The sequence below is a fragment of the Haemaphysalis longicornis genome, unplaced genomic scaffold, assembly GCF_048455015.1.
Source record: "Haemaphysalis longicornis isolate Haplotype H1 unplaced genomic scaffold, Haemaphysalis longicornis Haplotype H1 scaffold_2, whole genome shotgun sequence".
Taxonomy (NCBI): domain Eukaryota; kingdom Metazoa; phylum Arthropoda; class Arachnida; order Ixodida; family Ixodidae; genus Haemaphysalis; species Haemaphysalis longicornis.
This window is the reverse complement of record NW_027526295.1, coordinates 15,135,456-15,157,683: the sequence shown is the minus strand read 5'-3', so window position 1 is coordinate 15,157,683 and position 22,228 is coordinate 15,135,456. Positions and strand designations below refer to the sequence as shown.

At 48.7% G+C, this 22,228-nt stretch overlaps 1 protein-coding gene across 6 annotated transcripts in view; it reads right to left on the bottom strand.

The window, feature by feature from the left end:
• Positions 1-22,228, bottom strand: part of LOC144168766 (DNA-dependent protein kinase catalytic subunit-like) — a 477,503-nt gene that overhangs the window by 16,539 nt on the left and 438,736 nt on the right. For 5 of the 6 annotated variants that reach the window (XM_077697729.1, XM_077697730.1, XM_077697733.1 and 2 more), the window contains 2 exons: positions 16,189-16,390; positions 10,582-10,773 (listed from right to left, as the gene is read on the bottom strand). In XM_077697729.1, the coding sequence (XP_077553855.1) occupies positions 10,582-10,773; positions 16,189-16,390 (394 nt within the window). Of the gene's footprint in view, positions 1-10,581; positions 10,774-16,188; positions 16,391-22,228 lie in introns of those variants that run through there. The other variant, XM_077697734.1, reaches the window with a different exon arrangement.

Below are 22,228 nucleotides of genomic sequence, written 5' to 3'. Positions count from 1 at the left end.
CGGTGCCAAGGACCAGGGAGAAAAACGTGCAGAGAAGGCAAATCCGCGGAATATTTTGCATGCGTTTGACACAATTCGGTCGTTCTTAGGCCCGCACAACTGGAAATGAAGCCCTTCCTGTAGCTGAGCTGTGAAGGTAAGGCTCGCAAGGTAATACAGCCGACTTCCGGAAACAAGTTTTCGGTTTGCAGGCAATTTTCCTATTGTTTATGTTTCATTCTCGTGGCAATGAAATTCTCTCAAAAGCAAATATTTTGTCGTTATTGTGGGGTTCGATTGTATCCGACATACAGGCAACCCTTGGTGTTTGACTTCAATGTAATGAAACCCCCGATGTAAGAAGCTACGTAATTTTTTCTAACTTCAACTGTATGCACACCATGTATTTTCACCCACTGGGTAACGAAGTCCTGTTTGCGGAAATTGTGTAACGAAGCTTCATGGACAACTATGTAGGCATGAAATTTTGGTTATAGAAGTGGATTTTGGGAGATGCCAGTGCCAAAACGAAGTCTCAATACAATGCGAACGGTGACACGGGTCACCCAAAGCCGCGGATGTCGAGTCCACCAGCGAGCTGCTTGCCTAGAAATTGTGCATGGCTCCACCGCCGCCGCATGCCACCGCTTTGTCCACTGTGCACTCGTGCTTGCTGGGTTCCATCATCCCAGCAAGTGTGCAACAAAGCATTGGTGGGTCTTTACAAAAGCCTTGTGCACCTGTATTTGTTTTCATGCCCGCTGATGGCGGCTTCTGCCTCGGCCGGAAAGCAACTTGCGCCACGCGCGGCAGCGGGAGGAGCCGCAAGGCTTTCGCCAGTGGGGAGGCTTTGAAGCGTCCTTTGAAGCGACGGGAGCTTTGAAGCGTTCGGCCCCACCAGAGACGATTAGGCTTACCACCGTGCAGGATATTTGATCGGTGCTTTCCTAGGCGGCACGATTGATGCTTTAAAGTGCAAATTTCGCCCCCATTACTGTGTTTACTCGCGTAATGAACCCACTTTTTTTTTTCATAAAATTCGGCATGAATTTGTGGGGAGGGTTCATTATGCAGGAAAAAATTTAAAACAGATTTTTAAAAGTTGAAATTTCATACAATAAAGGTGCTAATAAGAGAAGTGCTATCAGAGCCTTACCATTTTTGTAAAAACATGTAGGTAATTATGTAACTAAATTCCTTTCTTATTTCCGACATTCTAGTGGCCCCCTACTCGCCATGGAGCTGTCGTCACTCAAGTCGCTTGTGGCTTCACATTCGTTGTCGGCCCGTAGCGCACCATCTTCTGCGCCGTTAAGGCACTCAAACTTTTTTTCCCGCACTGGAAACTTCTCTTCTTTGGGGCCACGAAACACACGAGGATCCCTGTTCATCGCCCAAACGTACGTCTCGCACGCACTGGGTCAACACTGAAGTGCCGCCTAGCCACTCGGCTTCCATGGGCATCAACGCATGCTTCACCACCTTCAGTTCAAAACCGGCTGTGTAACTCACATACTCGCCCATCGTACGGCGCGCTCCAGGAGCACAAAAAAAGGTCGGAACATAGTTGAACAACAAAACCACGGAGCGTAATGGCGACGTCGCAGAACAGCAAGAGCGGAGGAGTGCGCAGTACGTTTAGTGTGCTTTGTTTGCACGCCACCAAAACCAGCCGGTAGAGCGAAGAGCAGGGAAGAGGTGCGCAGTATGTTTTATGCTTTGTTCGCACGTTGCAACACTTTCATGGCGCAAGACTTGTGTTCAGAAGGGGGCACTCCGCAAGCGCACAATTTTTAAATTGTGAGCCATGGCATACGCGCTCACGTCTCTGGCTACCGTTGAGATTTATTTTTGTTGGAATGCGTTTTTAGCATTTCTGCGCGTACAGTAGCGCGATATCAAGTTGCTGCGATCGTCTACGGCATCAGCAACCGTGTTGAGATGAAAGCATTTTCTTGCTGCATTTTCTATTCAAAGTGACAAAAAAGTAAATTCCCAAGAAGAAAAGTGGGGGGAAGGGTTCATTACGCGAGTCGGTTCATTACGCGAGTAAGTACTGTATCAGCTTTTTTTCCCCGCATGAACAAATTCGCTTGCGCCTTGTGTTGCGTTCAGTGAGCGTTTAGAAGCGGTTGCTGGAGCTACCCGCATTGTGCGGTCTCCACGGCTGTGCCAGCGTGCCAGTGGCTTGTGAGGCGTGTTTTTGTGTTCAGAAACGTTCCGCACGATTCACACTGATGCCTACATAGCCAGTACACGAACAGTGCACCAGCCATGTATGCGCGCCACGTTTTTGTTTGCAGGAATCGCTTCACGCAGCTAAGACTTCATTTTAATCGAGAATTTCGATATAGCAAAATTTCAATGTAATGAAGTAAAGTACGAATTTAATGACTTCATTACTGTCATGTGTCAAGGGCACCCCCTGAGAGGGAAGGCATCAAAACCCCAAAAAAGTGAAAGGAAAGAACAAAGGAATGGAAATTTGAAATGCGCGCCAGGAGCGCATCAATGAGCGAACGCCAGCGCCTAAACCCCGAGGCATCATGGTAAAATATGGCAGTGCACTGGTCATCCAATCAGAGAACACCGCGCAGGAAACCAGTGGTGTGATGGCCATATATGGACATGGGAAAGGCAAGAGGCCAACGAGAGTGCGCCACAAGAGAGCCCAGAGGGGATAAAAGCGGGGCGCACAAAAAGAAGGGAGAGGCAAGGAATGAGGAGGCGACAGGAGCACGTGCGCTTCACGGAACGAGCCAGGGGGACGTGGCCAGGCCAACGACTATGCCTGCCAAGCCTGGCCGGGAGCGGGCCGACTTCGCATCGGCTGCTGCATCCTAGGCGCACCACGAACCTGTGTCTTCGTGGCCCCAGCGGCATCGGTCGGGCACCTGCGGCCAACGTCCACGCTCCGTCGACCTTTGCTTCGACCACCCCGAAAAGCTCGTGCCCTTCGGGGCCGAGCCCTTCGTGCCGAGAATACCTGGGACCTCCAGAGGCAGCGGCTACCAGGGAGCAGCCACCGAGGAAACACGCTGCCCAAGGGATGACCGCGTGCGTCGAACGCCGGCATCAAAGACCTCCAGCGGGGGAGCGGCTACCAGGGGGCAGCCACAGAGGAAACAAGTCAGGACGCGCGGAGCCCCTTGCCGTCCAAGGAGTGACCGCGTGCAGCAAACGCCGGCACCAAAGACAGATGAGGACGGCTACCACCGAGTCGCGGCCACGCAACGGGGGCGACGCGTCAGCGCCGACGACAGCGGGGTAGGCCCGTCCATTAGGGACGCAGTCGTAGGACGCAACTAGGGAGTTGTGGAGGGAAAGTCATTAACTAGGACTTGATGTAAACAGCAGATATGAACTAACTGTGTAGGACTGCATTGTAGATACTTTTGGGGTTTGCTTTGAATTGTATTTCGGTATATTGAGTTTGAGGATTGATTGTTCTCGAGTGGGTACAATTCATTTCTTGAGTGGTTTCCTTTAGGGTTTTCCTAGTGTGCATTAAATGTGCATTTTCCTAAACACGTCAACGGCTTTCCTGCATCCATCTCTCTGAGCTGGTAAAGACAACCCCACCATCCGTTCACGTGACAGTTACATCGAGGTTTGACTGTACAGTAAAGCCCGTTTATACCGAACAGCGCGAGGATTGTAAAATAGTTTGATATAGCGAAAATTCGATATAAGTGAAGCAAAAAACAAAAAAAAAAAAACAACTTATATGAGAGCAATCTTGCCGACGGAGTCACGCCCTAACACTGAGCACTTACCACCCTGCAGTTCACGATTGATACGACACTTTCTCAGAAAGAAAACAATAATTTATTGGGGCAGAAGGACTTCGTGAGTGTCGCCTGCTTCTTGGAGCGCAACGTGTTGCTGCTGACTGCTTGCTCTACGGTATCTAAGCAGTCGACAAGCACAAGACCGCTGCCCTCAATGGCACTGCAGTATCGCCGTAGCAGGGCCACGGCAGCGACGGCTTCACTCGTGCTCGGAAGCGGTACGGAGTCCTCGGCGTCTTCGGCAGAGCGGAGACAAGCATGGATACAAGCGAATAACGGCGAACCCAGCGAACCGAGCAAGTGCGTGCAGTGAGTGGTGCGGACTTGAAGTTCGGTGACACCGCAGCCCGCAGCGCCAAATGTGGCGCTTTCGGCTCCAACGGTATGCATGCGTGGAGCTGGTCCACCCTGCCACGGCCAGTTTGGACGCGCCTGAGCTCGCGTGGAAGTCGCAAGCGAAACCTGCGCGACCGCTGTGCGCCGATGTATTGCGGGAAAGCCTGCCGCATGCCTAAGGAGAGCGAAAAATCCGCTCTGGAGAGTTCGATATATCCGTTTTGAGCAAAATCGCGTTCGATTTAAAAAGTTTTAAATGCATGTAATTTTTACCAGAACTATATAAGGGTTCGATATAGGCAATAATTCGATATATCCGTGTTCGATATAAGCGGGCCTTACTGTATTGTTATAAACGATATCGTTATAAGTGGACTCGACTGTATTGGGTAAAACCACCAAATGCTTACAACAGCAACTTTCTGTGCCCAACCTGGTTATAGCAATTACGGGTTACAAGGATGACTCTTTTGTGGCACTTCAATATTGTTATAAGTAGGTCAGACTGTAGCCAGTGACTTGGTAGTACACCATACTGTATTTACTCGCGTAATGAACCCTCCCCCCACTTTTCTTCTTGAGAATTTACTTTCTTGTCACTTTGAATAGAAAATGCAGCAAGAATATGCTTTTATCTCAGCATGGTTGCTGATGCCGTAAACGATTGCAGCAACTTGATATCACGCACAGCATGCACAGAAATGCTAAAAACGAATTCCGACAAAAAGAAATCTCAACGGTAGCCGGAGACGTGAGCGCGTATGCCGTGGCTCACAATTTAAAAATTGCGCGCTTGCGGAGCACCACCTTCTGAACACAAAATGGACCTTCTTGCATCATGAAAACGTTGCGGCGTGCGAATAAAGCATAAAACGTACTCCGCACTCCTTCCCTGCTTTTTGCTCTGCCGGCTGGTTCTGGCGGCGTGTCGAACAAAGCACTAAACGTACTGCGCATTCCTTCGTTCTTGCTGTTCCGCGACGTCACCATTACGCTCCGTGGTTTTGTTGTTCAGCTGTGTTCCTACCTTTTTTTGTGCTCCTGGAGCGCACCGTACGATGGGCGAGTACGTGAGCTACACAGCCGGTTTTAAACTGAAGGTAGTGGAGCATGCGTTGATGCACAGGGAAACCATGTGGCTGGGCGGCACTTCAGTGTTGACCCAGTGCGTGTGAGACGTTTGGGCGATGAACACGGATCCCCGTCTGTTTCGTGGCCCCAAAGAAGTGAAGTTTCCCGGTGTGGGGAAAGAAGTTTTAGAGTGCCTTGACGGTGCGGAAGATGGTGCGCTACGGGCCGACAACGAATGTGAAGCCGCAAGCGACTTGAGGACAGCTTCATGGTGAGTAGGAGGCCACTAGCATGTTGGAAATAAAGAAATTTAGTTACATAATTACCTACATGTTTTTACAAAAGTGGTACGGCTCTGATAGCGCTTCTCTTAGCAGATTTATTGTATGAAATTTCAACTTTTAAAAATCTGTTTAAACTTTTTCCCGCATAATGAACCCTCTCCCTAAATTCATGCCGAATTTTCTTTAAAAAAAAAGTGGGTTTATTACATGACTGAATACGGTACATTAGTGAAACAGAAAATAACTGCGACCAAGAAGCATGCGACCCATTGACAGACCGCTTCAAATACTCTTTCGATGTTTTGTCTTGACATCCAATTTTAACCACATTTAATCAACCATGCTTTCTCTTCAGGGAAAAATGCTATCACCAAGGTTCTTATACAGTTAAACCTCGATGTAACGAAGTCGGTAAAATTCGTAATTCGTAATTGAAATCCGCGGTTATAATGATGTGTTCATCTCGCGAAGCGTTTCCTGCAAAAGAAAACGTTGTACACATACACGGCTAGCGCACTGTTTCTGTTTCTGTAGGAGCTCAATCGTCTACGCGGGCGTCAGCGTGAACCTCATGGAGCGTTTTCTCCCCGCAAAAATGCGCCCCGCAAGCCACAGGCGCTCTCACGCAGCCGTGGAAACCACCCGCGCGATGTGCGTAGCTCCAGCGACCGCTTCTAACCGCTCGCTGAAACGCAACTCGAGAGGCAAACGAGAGGGGCATGCGAGCGGATAACTGGGCGAAATTTTCACTGTAAAACGTCATATGTGCCGCTTATGAGAGCGCCCATCAAATATCCTCCACGGCGGTAAGCCATATCGTCTAGCCAGCCGGCATCCCCGAGCACTTCGAAGCTCCCGCCATAGGGTGCACGCATCCCCATTGGTGAAACCATGGCGAAACTGGTCAGGCTCCTCCCACTGCCGCGCGCAGCGCGAGTCAAATCCTGACGCCGGTGAAAAAAATGCGCGTGCAAGGCTCATAAAGATTCACAAATGCTTGCTGGAACGATGAAACCTAACAAGCATGAGCGAACTCAAACGAAGTGCAAAGCGGCGGCAACGCCAGAGGCGATTAGGCTTACCACCGCGGAGGATATTTGATAGGCGCTTTCGTAAGCGGCGGGTATCACACGTTTTAAAATGAAATGTTCGCCCACGTTATCCGCTTTTTTTCTCGCATGCCCCTCTCGTTTGCCCCTAGAGTTGCATTTCAGCGAGAAGTTAGAAGAGGTCACTGGAGCTACCCGCAACGCGCGAGTGGTCTCCGCGGCTGTGTCAGCGTGCGTGTGGCTTGCGAGGCGCGTTTTACGTTTTTCCGTATAGAAAACGCTCCGTGTTTCACGCTGATGCCGATTAAGCTCCGACAGAAACGGAAACAGTGCGCCAGCCGTGTATGCATGCCACGCGGTTTGTAGGCAAGGGGCTCGCTCACAGACTCCGTGGCTCGCTGCATCCGCGGCATTGGGCGGCCCGTGTCGCCGTTTGCATTTTATATTGAGACCCCATTTCGGCGCTTGCGTCTCCCAAAATCTACCGCTACAACTTAAATTTCATGCCTAGTTCTCCATGAAACTTCGTTACATTGAAATTCCGGCAAATGGGACTTCGTTACAGAGAGGGTGAAAATAGATGGTGTGCATCCACTTGAAGTTGCGAAAAATTCCGTGGTTCATTACACCGAGGGTTTTGTTACACTGAAGTTCAATACATCGAGGTTTAACTGCATTGTAAATTTATTGCAGCATTTTTATCTCTTTGGCTGAATATGGCACACACACAAAAAGAGGAAACAATTCAATTCTTGGGCAATTATATTGGGATTCTGGCACGCAGTATCATTTATGACTATTCCACTTACTAAATGGACAAAAAACAGTGCTTGATATCACTGGAAGCTAGACAATTAAGCTCTCCTTTGTAATTATAATAGCTACGTGTGCGGTGCAAAATGGACCACCAGGGTGGCCAAATGCTGCCAAAACCTGGTTGGGTGCCCTGAGGGAGTGAGATGTCCAGAGAATTTAGGTAATCATGCTTTTGAGGGCAGTCATAACCTCATTGCAATAACATTAAAACACTTGTGGTTGCGATATGGGTGTGACGAAAGTTGCTCCCACATGAAATCTAACATCATCAATAAAGCTTAATTAAAGCAGCAGGATAGCTATTTTTCTTATGCTGTAGGAAAGTTTTAGTAAAGCTTTTCCACGAGCGTTTCTTCTTTCCCCACCAGCTAGTCATTGAAGCAAAAGTGAGGTGATGTAAATTTCAGATTTCAGCATTTGTATATTTTTAGGTTCAACGTGGAAATATTTGTTTTCATTTAAAACTACCTGAACAAACCACTGTTAACTTTGAAAGTGAAAAACCACATCTGAACAGTCCTACTGAGTACAGTAGCATGCCAATTGATTCCCTCAATGAGCATGCAACTGCAGGTCTTGGCAAAATGACAACTTAAGGGGGGACGCGGCTTTCAACTTCGGAAAAATGACCAAAACATCGTTTTTTTGAAACCCACATATTCGGCTTCTATGTTTCCTATTCTATGCGTCTGCAAAGTTTTTAGGCTGAAAAGCGTCGCAAAGTGGCATAAAAAAATACTTTTGTCAGGCGCGGTGACAAACTATCAGCGCAAAAGGGCGAAAAAACGGCAATTTTCGGAGCGCTCTATCTCCGCACCGGTGCCACCGGGCGCGGCCATTTTGATATGGTTAGATCGGCCGAGCGATCGTCTTTCCGGTTCTGCTCGCCTCTTTTATCTTCGTTCATTCACAAACGCACAAACGGCAGAAAAGAAACGACGCACAAACGAAGCTAGAAATAGATGCTGAAGCGCTATTGGTCCTCGGTCGGGGCGCGGAACACCGACCCTCCTGATTGGATGTCACGGGCGCAATGCAAGATGGCGGCCGCCTGAGCTGCGTAGCGAGCGGGTTGAGTTCATTTTCGCCGCTTCGCTCGGCCGAGTTTCTGTTCAATCTATGGCATTCAACACGGACGTTATCGCGGTGGGAATGCCGGAGATAACGAGCCAGATTACGGGAAGTTGTGTGGCTCGAAAGGAGGAGGTCATCGAACGCTTCGTGGTGCGCGTGACTCTACCGTCGCCAGACCCCGGAGGGTGACGCGGTGTGCGCGCTTGCAATAGCGGTTCGTGAAGTGAACTTTTGGTCGGGTTTGCGATGTTTACACGCTTAGTTATTGCTGTGTTTTGACTGTGGGCTCGCTAGCCTTGAGAAAGAAACGGTCGACGCGTCAAACGCTGCGGCGCGCACGGCATAGCCGACGCGCATTGGGGCAGCACATGACTGGGCAACCGGTTACGATTGAACGCCAGTAGTTGTAATTAATGCCTGCGTCGTTAGATTTAATCTTAAAAGCGACCTGACCAGCCATATCAGCTGTAATCAAAGTTCGATATGTCGCGGTAAGCGTGCGCTAAGATGCGCGCGAGCCATATCGCCTTTCTTGCGCAACGTTTCCCGTGCACTTGTAATTTTCATGCAAACAGGTTTGAGTTAGTAATATAGGAATAAAAATATGTTCTCTGCATTAAAAATGTACGTTTGTCGCAGCATTTAACAGTGATTTTTTAGTGAAATTATTGATTCCATTGCTCAGGGCATACTGGCTTTGCTGCGAGAAATATTGGATGCCTTGAATGTCAAAAGTAGTAAAAAAATATGCTCTTGCATTGAAGTTGGGAGTTATGCAGAATACTCTACCAAGCTTCAAAGTAGCTCATTTTCATCCTTGTGGTATGCAAACTTTTGGCAATGAACACCTGCACGTATGAGTACTAAGTTGCTGGCCAGGCAAGATGATAAAACATAAAAAAAAGCCAAAAATGTTCAAATTTAAGTAAAAAAAAATGCTTAACTTGTTGCCATGGTGACAACACTGCAAAAGGAGGCTGTTCAGTGCGATACAGCCAACCAGCTAACCTACTTTGCATTGAAAGCCCATTGAAACCTATCTCCCCCTTCATTTGATCTGCAAAGTGGGGTATGTACTCTTCACAGAGGAGCTGAAAATGATATTTTCTGGAAAGAGAAAGGCTGTGAGAGGCACTCCAATTTCAAGGCAAGGCATTCCAGAAGCCCCATGTTCAAAAGGACATGAAAGGCTACAACCGTGACGACTTTTGATAAGTGAAACCTATGTTGCAACTTTGGAAGCCGTTTTCTCAAAACAGTTTTTTTTGCCACCTGTGTCGCTTGTACCAGGGATTTCTTTGTGACCGCTGGGTCTATTTTGATTCCGTTTCTTGCATTACATTCCTTGATGAACAGTTCAGGTCGTGACACTCTTGGTTTTCCAGATTTGTTTTTTGTGATTTTTTTATTCACATAATCGTTCACAGTCAACATGCCTATTGCACATTAACCTCTAAAAAAATGAAAACTAAAAAACATTGTGTTGTAAAAAAAAAATTCTAAAACTGTCACGACCTCGTCCATTCATTTGGGAATGCAAAGCACTTCGAACAAATTTTCTATCATGTTTTATAAGCCGCTCAAGCTCGGTACAAGCGGAACAGAAAGAAAATTTAATACATAAAAAAGTTTTCAGAATATTAGCTTGAAATTTGTATGGTGTTATCACGGAAGCATTTCCAGTTGCTGTGCCAATTTTCATCAAAATCCACAAAGAAATAAAAAAGTTGATTTTGAAAGCCACGTCCCCCCTTAAAGAGAAAGTTTTTTAATGGTTGGCGAATAAAAAGCACACAAAGGACGAGGCAGGGCGACAGGGGCACTCGCTACTTCCAACCAACATTTGCTCATAAAAACGCCCGTATAAGGTATACAGACAACACGTGGGCCTATTGTTACCTGTACGAGGTGTGCACGAGCTGTGATCACACGAGTGGCGCTCACATGTGCTGTAGGGTGCAATTTCGTGCTGATGTGTTGAGTCGGAAGTAGCGCTGGCCCCTGTCCTCTGTGTCCTTTCCTGCGCTCTAATTGCCAACTTGCCCAGAAGTCCGCATTAGCAGGTTTTCCCAGGCCCTGACCACCCACAGGAAACTGTGCATCACTGTAATGACCTTTTCTTCAGGGCACGAGTGAGCGAGAGAGAGGCAGCCCAGAATGAGAGAGAGAGAGGGGGCCCACCAGCCAGTCGATGGTGGGTTCCTGGACAAAGACGTCCATCATGTCGAGCAGGCGGCGGGCCCCTTCCCGCAGGGCGTGCAGGGTGTAGTGCATGGCGCAGGCCAGGGGGCCGCTGGCCTGGTCGAAGGGCTCCGTCAGGGCCACGTACTGCGGGGTCAGCCGGAAGGGCAGCAGCTCCGGCACGGGCAGGAACTGGAGGGGAAGAAACTTCGTCACTTCGCTGTGCATTTTGACAGAAATTGGCTGCAGAAATGCTTCTGCGATAGCACCATTAGAATTTCAAAGTAATATACTTTAAAAACTTTTGCATTTATAAAATTTTCTTTCTATTCACCTTGTACTTAGCTTAACTGAGCAGATTATAAAACATGAGAGAAAACTTGTTCAAACTGATTTGCATTTCCAAATGACATTCTTAGACTATTTTATTTACAATATAATGTTTTTTAGTGTTTAGTTTTTTACAGGTGAATGTACAACAGGCATGGAGACTGAACGACTACTTCAATAAAAAAGTTCAAAAAAAGTAAACCTGGAAAACCAAGAATGTCACAGAACTGTTCATTAAGGAATGTAATGCAAAAAATCGAATCAGAATGGACCCAGCGGTCACGAAGAAATCCCTAAAACAAGTGACACAGGCGGCAAAAAAAACAAAAGTTTTGACAAAACGGATTCCGAAGTTGCAGCATGTCGTATATACTCGCGTAATGCACTCCTCCCCACTTTTCTTTTTAAGAATTCACTTTCTTTATGCTTAGAATTCACTTTCAATAGGCTTTTATCTTGACACAGTTGCTGATGCCATTGACGGTCACAGTGACTTGCTATCACGCCACAGTACGCACAGAAACGCTAAAAAGCACATTCCAACAAAAAGAAATCTCAACAGTAGCCAGAGACATGGGTACGAATGCCATGGCTCACAATTTAAAAATTGCGCGCTTGCGAAGCGCCATCTGCAAAATGCGAAGCAAACCTTTAAGGCTACCCTTGAAGGCTCAGTTTTTTGTTTCTTGAGTTAACAAAACTTGTTGAGCTAGTTGGTTCATGCTTATTGGAAAGACTGAAAAGGGGGCGCTAAGCAGACGAAGACGAAGTCAGACACAAACACCACATACAAGCGCCAACTTCCAACCTGTATGTGGTGTTTGTGTCTCACTTCGTCTTGCCCCCTTTTAGTTTTTCTTGAGATACATATCTGAATAAAATTTTCAGGGTATTGTTAGAGCATCAACATTAGAAAAAGTGCAAATTTTCATTGGGCTACGGAGGTTAGTTCTCAAGTTATGAGGGTATACCACGGTGGTGTGTATGGGCTTCTTATCCCAGTCCTGGAGAATTAGCTAAGCGTGCTGCGACTATGAAATTCATTATGGTTATTCCTGAATGTGTACCTCACGGCAAGACAGAGCCCTCTTTCTAAATTTTTCCCCAGAAAAATTTTAGCACAGCGCTAAAATTAGTGTTGCTGATCAAACATGCAAACATGATTTTGTTTTGATTTTTTAAAAATCAAGAGACAAAAGTTTTCAGAAAATGGGCTTGTCTTGCCCTCGTAAATTTATTAAGGAACAGAATAAAAAAAACGGGATGCAAATCTGACAAGCACTTCTTGAGATATCACTGGGATAAGCAGTCACAAAAGGGAAAAAGTTCATTTTGAGAAAACTGCCTTCAAAGTTTGTGTACACATCTTCACTTCTAGAAGGACCCCGTAGCATAGCTAGAGGGGTCTTGGCACACTGTCTTCCTCTTCTGTTGCTTTTCCATCTTCTCCTGCTTTCGTTTGCTGGCCTTGTTCATACGCAGGGCATCTTTTTCAGCAGCTCGCTGGAGGGCTAGATGGCCTGGTGTCATGAGCCCCACAGACGCGGATATTTCTCGAGTAGACCTGTAGCAGCCCGCATTGTACCTCAGCATGCTTCATGCAGTGCTGTCTTGACAGCAATCAATGAAACATGCTGCTCCATGGGCATCAGGGACCACACGACTATTTGCATTTGCGCTAAGCAAAACTTCCCACCTTCACCTGTAACGATGACAGGCACAGGGTAGGGCTCCGTGGCTTGGAACTTCCTCTGGGTCGCCGGCATAGCACCAAGTTCGTTTTGAACAGCAGCACGTTGTCTGTTCGCTGCCTCGACCTCCTCGCGTGTCAGGAAATGTGTCTCCAAGTGAACTGTACGCGACACGTTCCCGCTTGTCGAGGTTGATGCGAGACCGGAGACGGAGGCCGCGGTCGCCGAGGTCGATGCGCTCGAGACGCCGGACACACTCGCAGCATCGAAGTCTTGCACAGACAGGGCAGGAGATACGTCGTTGGAAGCGTGGACACCATCGTTAGCAATGCTCTGCGCCACCTTCTTCTTGGCCATGCGAACGAGCTTCATGGAACACTTCCGTGCACAGAACGCATGTAGCGTCCTGAACTTCACTCCGCGCATCGTGTCCGATCACGTACACGATCTGGCAGGCTACTCCGAACTATTGAAGTATGTCAGCAATTGTGTGCACGGCAAAAAACAAAGTAGAATGAGTGGACAAGCGAACGAAAAGGTGGTAAACAGTGAGGCAGAACAACAAGGGAGCGGCGAAAAGCAGACGATGGCGCAGGGAATTTGGTGGATGCGAGCGGCGCAAGCCGCCGGCCGGGAAGAAGCGCGCGTCATCATGCGCAGCAGCCAATAGCATTCGCACGTCTGCTCGCTTGCCCGAGTAGCGCGCATGGTCCAATTGTAGCTTCGCACATGGGACGCGGGAAACTCGAAAGCACTGCAAGTCCCCCAATCACAAGCGTATCATGCCTCGGCCGCCAGCAGTAATGGCGGGAAAAAAAAAAAAGGGCCAGAATCCACAAACAAAACAATGTAAAAATGGCGGCTCTACGGAAAGCGGCATGGCGGCTGCGTTCGCGTGAAATTTGGGTCCATTTTGCATTTGCTCGCTCCTCGGGAGATGCCGCGGGTGGTTATATATTTGTTTTTTGACATTTTTATGATGAATTAGGAGCTGATAATTTCAGAAAAGCTAGTTTAGGACATATACAACCCAAATACATGGTTTTCCGAAAATCGCTTATTTCGCAATTTTTCGGTTTTCAAATGCCACGTCCCCCCTTAAACGCTGTGGCGTGCAAAGCACCGAGTGTACCCCGCACTCCTTCCCTGCTCTGTGCTGTTCTGGTGGCGTGCGAACCAAGCCCAAAGTGTAATCCGCACTCCTTTCCTCCTCTGTGCTGTTCCGTGACTTTGCCATTATGCTCCGTGGTTTTGTTCAGCTGTATTCCGACCTTTCTTGTGCTCCTGGAGCGCAGCGTACGATGGACCAGCACACGAGCTACACAGGCGGTTTGAAACTGAAGGTGGTGGAGCATGCGTTGGTGCACATAGCGACTGTGTGTCTGGGCAGCCCTTCAGTGTTGACCCAGCGTGTGCACGCTGCTGGTGATGGACACGGGTCCTGTGGGCCCGAAAAAGGGAAGCTTCCCGCTGTGGGAAAAGAAGTTCTGGGGCCAGACGACTTTTGCCAATGGGGAAGCGTGCACCCTATGGCGGGAGCTTCAAAGCAAGCGCTCGGGGATGCCGGCTGGTCCCGCCAGAGATGATTAGGCTTATGTTTCATGGGAGCTTTCCTAAGCGGCGCGAATGCCGGTCTCAGTGAGTGGTTAGAAGGAGGAGACCAACCGCATCGCGCGGGTGGTCTCCTCCGCGGCTGTGTTTCCAGAGGCGCGCTTTTGCGTGCTCCATGCGGTTCACGCTGATGCCCGCGTAGACGATTAAGCTCTGACAAAAACGAAAACAGTGTGCCAGCCAGGCATGCACGCCACGTTTTTGCTTGCAAAAACCGCTTATGCAGGTAACACCATGTTAACCGTGAATATCAATGTAGCGAAATTTCAATGTAACGAAGGAATTTATGAATTTTACCGACTTCGTTACGTCGAGGTTTGACTGTATTAATTTCTCCAGAAAAATCAATTTGTTAAAGGAGCACTGACACGAAAATTTTATGTTACACTTTTATTGCTTTTATCGATGCTTAATGGTCTGGTGAACCTGAAACAGCACTTCAAATACTTCAGCGCGCGATAGTTAATTGTATTGAACGGCCTGAAAATTGTTTGTTTCAAATTCCCGCGCTTTCATCCCGAACGGCGCATATGACAGCCTCCCGGTTTGACCTCACCACTTTGTGCGGACGTCACCGGCGCCCGCTTGAGAGGGTGTTGCGCCCGCTCGCCGCTCGTGGGGCCGCGCGCGTGAAGTGACGTCACGAGTTTTTGACAAGTGCTGTCGCGTCACTTCTTTTTCCTCTCCTGGAGTGATGTCACGCTGATGTCCATTTGCTGAGTGCCGCTCCGCGCGCTGCTCCGTCGGCGCGATAAATGCTATCCAATTGAACTATGTTCTTCGCGTCGCAGGCCTCTCATATTTCAGCCACGGTATTCTGTTGAGTGAAGGAAGCGAACTGTGCAATAATATTAACGCAGAAAATTGGTGTCAGTGCTCCTTTAATAAATGCTGCGTCAACAAGGTACGTTTTTAATGCCACGAACAGGTTTGTATTCCTAACTCAGACCTGTTTGAATGATTACTAGAAGGGCACAGCAAACGCTCAAAAAAGGCGATATGAGCTTGCTCGCATCTCAGTGCACGTTTGCCCAACATATCGCAATTTGATTATCCCCTATATGATTGGTCAGGTCCCTTTCAAGATAAAATATAATGTCGCAGGCACTAATTACAACTTGGCCTTCAATCGTAACTGATTGCGCAGTCAGGCGATGCTCTAATGCGCAGCGGCTATGCAGAGCGTGCCGCAGCTTTTGAGGCGTCAACCATTCCTTTCCCAAGTCTAGCGAGCCTACTTTCAAACACAGCAACAATTAAGCGTGTAAACATCACACATCAGAATAAAAGTCCAATTCCCCGGCCGCTATCACAAGCACACACACTGCATATCACCCTCCAAAGTGTCGCCACGGTAAAGACACGCGCACCACAAAGTGTTCGATTACCTCCACCTTTTGAGCTATGCAACTTCCCGTAATCTGGCTCATGATCTCGGGCATTCCCACCGCAATAACGTCCATGTTGTATACCACAGCAAATAAAATAACTGAAGAAAGACTTTGCCAAGCGAAGCAGCAATAATGAACTCAGAAACGGGCACTACGCAGCTCAGGCAGCCGCCATCATGCGTTGTAGCAGTGGTGCCCAATCAGGAGGGCCGTTTCAACGCAGCGCGATTGGAGGACCAATCACGCTTCAGCATATATTTCTGGCTTCGGCTGTGTGCCTTTATCTGCCATTTGTGCACTTGCGAATGAACGGAAATAAAAGAGACAATCAGACCCAGAAAGAGGATCACTCGATCGATCTAATAACATCGAAATGGCTGCTGCGCCTGGAGGCACCCTTACAGCGCTCCAAAATAGCAGTTTTTTCACTCGTTTGTCACCGCAGCTGGCAAAAGTATCTTTTGATGCCACTTTGTGATGGTTTTTGGCGGAAAAACTTCGCAAACGCAAAATATAGCAGCGACGATGTCCCGCAGTTGAAAGCTGTGTGCCCTGCCCTCGTGCTGGCTCCCTGGAGGGCTCACCTGAGTGGCCACGCCGAAGGCGTAGCCGAAGTCGATGCCCACCTCGAGGCCCGAGCGGGTGTCGACGAGGAAGTTGCCCAGGTGCCGGTCCCCGATGCCCAGCACCCAGTGGGCGATGCTCAGGGCGGCGTGCGAGGCCACAAAGCGCGACCGCAGGGCAAAGAACGCCTCGGGGCACGAGCTCAGGCCCAGCAGCGCCTGCCTGCAGCCATGCGACCAGCGGCACCCTCACGACAAACGCAGGAGCAGCCTTTCACGGAACCGCACTCGTTGCTGGAACACACGCGAGTCTCCCGTGGCGGGCCAACTACTGTCAATGTTGGCCACGCTTGACAAGCTCGAACACTCATAGCGCAGCACACCTGAGACAGATGGCCGTTCCAGATAGGAAGCCTTCACATACTACTACAGTCTACGCCCGTTACAACGGACCCTCTGAATCCGGAAAAAAACGTCCGCTGTAGCCGAAGTATGCAGTATCCGACAGAGGCGGGGTGATGAGCCCTAATGTTCTTTCTGCACTGCAGCACCTCTGCACAGTGTTCGCGCAAAGGCGAAAAATCGCGTAAACACCGTTTCCAAAGCTTAGCACCGGCACTTGCAAAAGGCCTCGCGCATGCAGTCAAGCATGTAAAGACGCATGATAAGCTGAGCAAATAAAGCAAGAATATAACTAGGCGCAATTATTAACCAGCTATAAAACATCAGTCGTGGCCATCTAAATTAGCTAGGCTCCTTTAAATCCCTCCACGACAAGGAAGGTTTTCCCGAAACCGTTCGTCAATCAAACCGGATCGCTGCCTGACGTTCCCCCGAGGCAGCTTCCACATTTTTAACGATTTTAGTCTGGTGATTGAAACAGCTGTAATGAAATAATCTGATGACGGACAGCTGTGAAATCGGAAGATAGAACAGTTGGACTGCGCACGGTTACCGGCAGATTGCACACAATGGATGGAAAACCCCCCTTCTTGAGGCATTTCTTACCTTTTTCACCGAACGGAACGGGAACGATGCTGCGTGGGAATAATAAAGACCGAACTTCACTGAACCCGAGTTTTCTATTACACAAAAAAACTGACGAGGGCAGACTCGCCTCCGGGTGCACAACTTTGAGTATTCGATAGCCCTGTTTTCAATCTCAATGGAGTCGTGTTTATCAGCAGCGGCCTTGTTCTTGACGGTAGAGCAGACCATCTGCTTAGACAGGCCTGTACTTCTGGCGATGTCGGCCTGTTTTTCTCCATGTTTGACAGCGCTAATTACGCTTAATTTATCCGACAGTGAAATTAGCTACCCCGCCGCTTATGCTGCTGGTCATAGAGAAATAAAAAATTCTCTATGCACTGATCGCACAAAAAAAAAAAAAAAAAAAAAACACTGGCACTGGCTTGGCTTGGCTGCGCTGACGACCCGGCTGCCAGCAATGTTGCCAGACATAACAGTTTTCTTGCCAAAAAAAAAAAAAAAAAAAAAGTATATCGGGTGCCGGCCCCGCAGAAGTCCGCTATAAACATTCAGTCGAAACAATTTTTGCCCAAAATTTAGTCTGCTGTAGCCGATAGTCTGCTCTAGCCGGGTCCGTTATGAACGAAGTGGACTCCATTTAAAATGCATGGGGACCAGACAAACCAACAGAAATGGTCTGTTGTAACCGAAAGTCCGTTGTTGCCGAATCCACTGTAACGAGTGTAGACTGTACAAAACACCTAATCTCATTCCTGGCCTTCGGGTGGCTTAATGCACGCTGCGAGCTGGTCGTGGCACGTTTTCTCTGAAGGGGTGTCTTTTAAATTCACATGGATCCGCACGCCTCCCTTTTGCAGTGGTGTGAAGTTCACAGAACAAACCACAAAAGCTGCTGCTGTTGCGTGGATGCAAAGTTGAAGTTGCAGTAGAACAAAGTCACAATGCTTACCCAATGAATGCACTCTGAATATGCATCAATACTTTGGGAAAAAAAGTGCATCAAGTACGTACGGCACTGACTACAATCCTGGAACCCCATTTAGCTTTAGAGCAACCGTGGTCGCTGCGATAGAATAGGCGTGAAAGGGAATGGCCACGCAGATACGCCAAGAAGAGGAAGGAAAAAGATTTGGTGCCGGAGGACCGGAGTGACCAATTGGTTGTGGCTGGTGAGAGCGAAGCAAGAAGCATATACATTTTTCATCGGACTGGGAAAACAAAACGAAACTAGGAAAACGCAGCACTATCAGGAAACCTTCCAAAATGAATGAAAACAGTGCAGCTTTGACTTGCAGCCATGTATTTCTGTAGCTTTGGCTTTCGAACCTTAAAACACTCGAGAATGTAGGATTGCCACTTTTCGCAATCGCTGCAGGGGTAGAACACAGTACATGGGTTAGCAGGCAAAATTGTCTTTTGTAGCAGGATTGGAGCAGCCAGAAAGGCCGTTCGGGAAGGGGTTGGCCCAGGCTGCTGTGGCAGCCCCCTAAAACGACTTTTTTATTTATGCACCAAATTCAATCAAATTAGGAGCCTTTATGTAGCTAACCATTCTAACAACAAAACTGAAATCAGATTAAAGATACCTTCTATACTTTTCAAGTTTGAAGACTAATTACCTTAAGCTCGCAATCAGCATAATTAACTAATTAGGCATGAAGCCAACAAGATCTTTACGTAAGCATCACCAGGAAGGTCTATTCTACGCAAGGAAGCCATTAGATTATTGCATTACATCCTTTAGGCATCAAAAAAGAACAAGAAAAGTTGCGCCTTCCTTTAGAAATCAGAAAGAGTCTCCTGTCAAAAAAAAAAAAAAAAGTAAAACTTCTGCCTTTTTTTTTGGAAATAAAGCAATAATCAAATAGCTTCCTTGAGCAGAATGGACCTTCCTGGTAATGCCGACATTAAAATCTTGTCGAGTTCTTTGGTAATTATTAATTAATCTTGCAACAGCTCTGTGAAGGTAATTAGTCTGGTAACTCAAAAAGTATAGAAGATATTTTTAAACTCATTTAAGTTTTGTTATTACGTTAGTTAACTACATAAAATCTCCTAATCTGACTAAATTTCGCCAATAATTACCAAAAATAGTTGCCACGTCCCCCATAATCTATTTATCTACTACATTAGGCGTTATGCCGTGCACTAGAACATACTCCGAACCAGGAACTCGGTTTTGTACTATATCTGGAAATTTACAATATTCTCACAGAGCCAAAGATGACACAGTTGGATTGAAGGAAAAGCAAGTGTATTGGAGTGAACTTGTGCTCCCCTAACAACTCAAAAATACACAGGCATGCAGTGAAGCAGCAATCAACAAAGTGACGTGCGAGGGTGAGTGTCGGCGAATCGAATACCGCGACGTCTGCTCTACGGGCATTTATCTCTCAATGCGAGTGTTTCTCGAACTGTCGAATTCCCCCCAGAACACTGTAGATTACGGAAGATTATTTTAGGCTGGTGAGGTCAGTTCGATGCACTCTTCCTGTAAAAGGAGATTAGCCCCAGCTGGCCGGGCAGGACAGTTGTTTTCTTCCGCCAAAAATAGATGGCGCTGAGAGATAGCTCAAATTTGACCCGGCTCTTCGGCTCAGTAACTGAGCGGACGAGCCAGAAGAGCTGAAGAGCGGCTCAAAAGTCCACCCGGTTCTCCGGACTCGAATTGTGTGCTGCCACGACAGGGGGTGCAGAGGAATTTGGAAAATTAGCCCCAGCTGGCCCGGCAGGGCAGTTGCTTTCTCATGCTATTAATAGATGGCGCAGAGAGATGGCTCATATGACCCGGCTCTTCGGCTCAGTAACTGAGCGGAAGAGCCGAAGAGCGGCTCAAAAGACCATCCGGTTCTCCTGACTCGAATTGTGTGCTGCCACGACAGGGGGTGCTGGAGGAATTTGGAAAATTAGCCCCAGCTAGCCCGGCAGGGCAGTTGCTTTCTCATGCCATTAATAGATGGCGCAGAGAGATGGCTCAGTTGACCCGGCTCTTCGGCTCAGTAACTGAGCGGAAGAACCGAAGAGCGGCTCAAAAGACCATCCGGTTCTCCTGACTCGAATTGTGTGCTGCCACGACAGGGGGCGCTGGACGAATTTGGAAAATTAGCCGCAGCTAGCCCGGCAGGGCAGTTGCTTTCTCATGCCATTAATTGATGGCGCAGAGAGATGGCTCACTTGACCCGGCTCTTCGGTTCAGTAACTGAGCGGAAGAGCCGAAGAGCGGCTCAAAAGACCATCCGGTTCTCCTGACTCGAATTGTGTGCTGCCACGACAGGGGGTGCTGGAGGAATTTGGAAAATTAGCCCCAGCTAGCCCGGCAGGGCAGTTGCTTTCTCATGCCATTAATAGATGGCGCAGAGAGATGGCTCAGTTGACCCGGCTCTTCGGCTCAGTAACTGAGCGGAAGAACCGAAGAGCGGCTCAAAAGACCATCCGGTTCTCCTGACTCGAATTGTGTGCTGCCACGACAGGGGGCGCTGGAGGAATTTGGAAAATTAGCCCCAGCTAGCCCGGCAGGGCAGTTGCTTTCTCATGCCATTAATAGATGGCGCAGAGAGATGGCTCAGTTGACCCGGCTCTTCGGCTCAGTAACTGAGCGGAAGAACCGAAGAGCGGCTCAAAAGACCATCCGGTTCTCCTGACTCGAATTGTGTGCTGCCACGATAGGGGGCGCTGGAGGAATTTGGAAAATTAGCCGCAGCTAGCCCGGCAGGGCAGTTGCTTTCTCATGCCATTAATTGATGGCGCAGAGAGATGGCTCAGTTGACCCGGCTCTTCGGCTCAGTAACTGAGCGGAAGAGCCGGAGAACGGCTCAAAAGACCCTCCGGTTCTCCTGACTCGAATTGTGTGCTGCCACGACAGGGGGCGCTGGAGGAATTTGGAAAATTAGCCGCAGCTAGCCCGGCAGGGCAGTTGCTTTCTCATGCCATTAATTGATGGCGCAGAGAGATGGCTCACTTGACCCGGCTCTTCGGTTCAGTAACTGAGCGGAAGAGCCGGAGAACGGCTCAAAAGACCCTCCGGTTCTCCTGACTCGAATTGTGTGCTGCCACGACAGGGGGCGCTGGACGAATTTGGAAAATTAGCCGCAGCTAGCCCGGCAGGGCAGTTGCTTTCTCATGCCATTAATTGATGGCGCAGAGAGATGGCTCACTTGACCCGGCTCTTCGGTTCAGTAACTGAGCGGAAGAGCCGGAGAACGGCTCAAAAGACCCTCCGGTTCTCCTGACTCGAATTGTGTGCTGCCACGACAGGGGGCGCTGGACGAATTTGGAAAATTAGCCGCAGCTAGCCCGGCAGGGCAGTTGCTTTCTCATGCCATTAATTGATGGCGCAGAGAGATGGCTCACTTGACCCGGCTCTTCGGTTCAGTAACTGAGCGGAAGAGCCGGAGAACGGCTCAAAAGACCCTCCGGTTCTCCTGACTCGAATTGTGTGCTGCCACGACAGGGGGCGCTGGACAAATTTGGAAAATTAGCCGCAGCTAGCCCGGCAGGGCAGTTGCTTTCTCATGCCATTAATTGATGGCGCAGAGAGATGGCTCACTTGACCCGGCTCTTCGGTTCAGTAACTGAGCGGAAGAGCCGGAGAACGGCTCAAAAGACCCTCCGGTTCTCCTGACTCGAATTGTGTGCTGCCACGACAGGGGGCGCTGGACGAATTTGGAAAATTAGCCGCAGCTAGCCCGGCAGGGCAGTTGCTTTCTCATGCCATTAATTGATGGCGCAGAGAGATGGCTCACTTGACCCGGCTCTTCGGTTCAGTAACTGAGCGGAAGAGCCGGAGAACGGCTCAAAAGACCCTCCGGTTCTCCTGACTCGAATTGTGTGCTGCCACGACAGGGGGCGCTGGACGAATTTGGAAAATTAGCCGCAGCTAGCCCGGCAGGGCAGTTGCTTTCTCATGCCATTAATTGATGGCGCAGAGAGATGGCTCACTTGACCCGGCTCTTCGGTTCAGTAACTGAGCGGAAGAGCCGGAGAACGGCTCAAAAGACCCTCCGGTTCTCCTGACTCGAATTGTGTGCTGCCACGACAGGGGGCGCTGGACGAATTTGGAAAATTAGCCGCA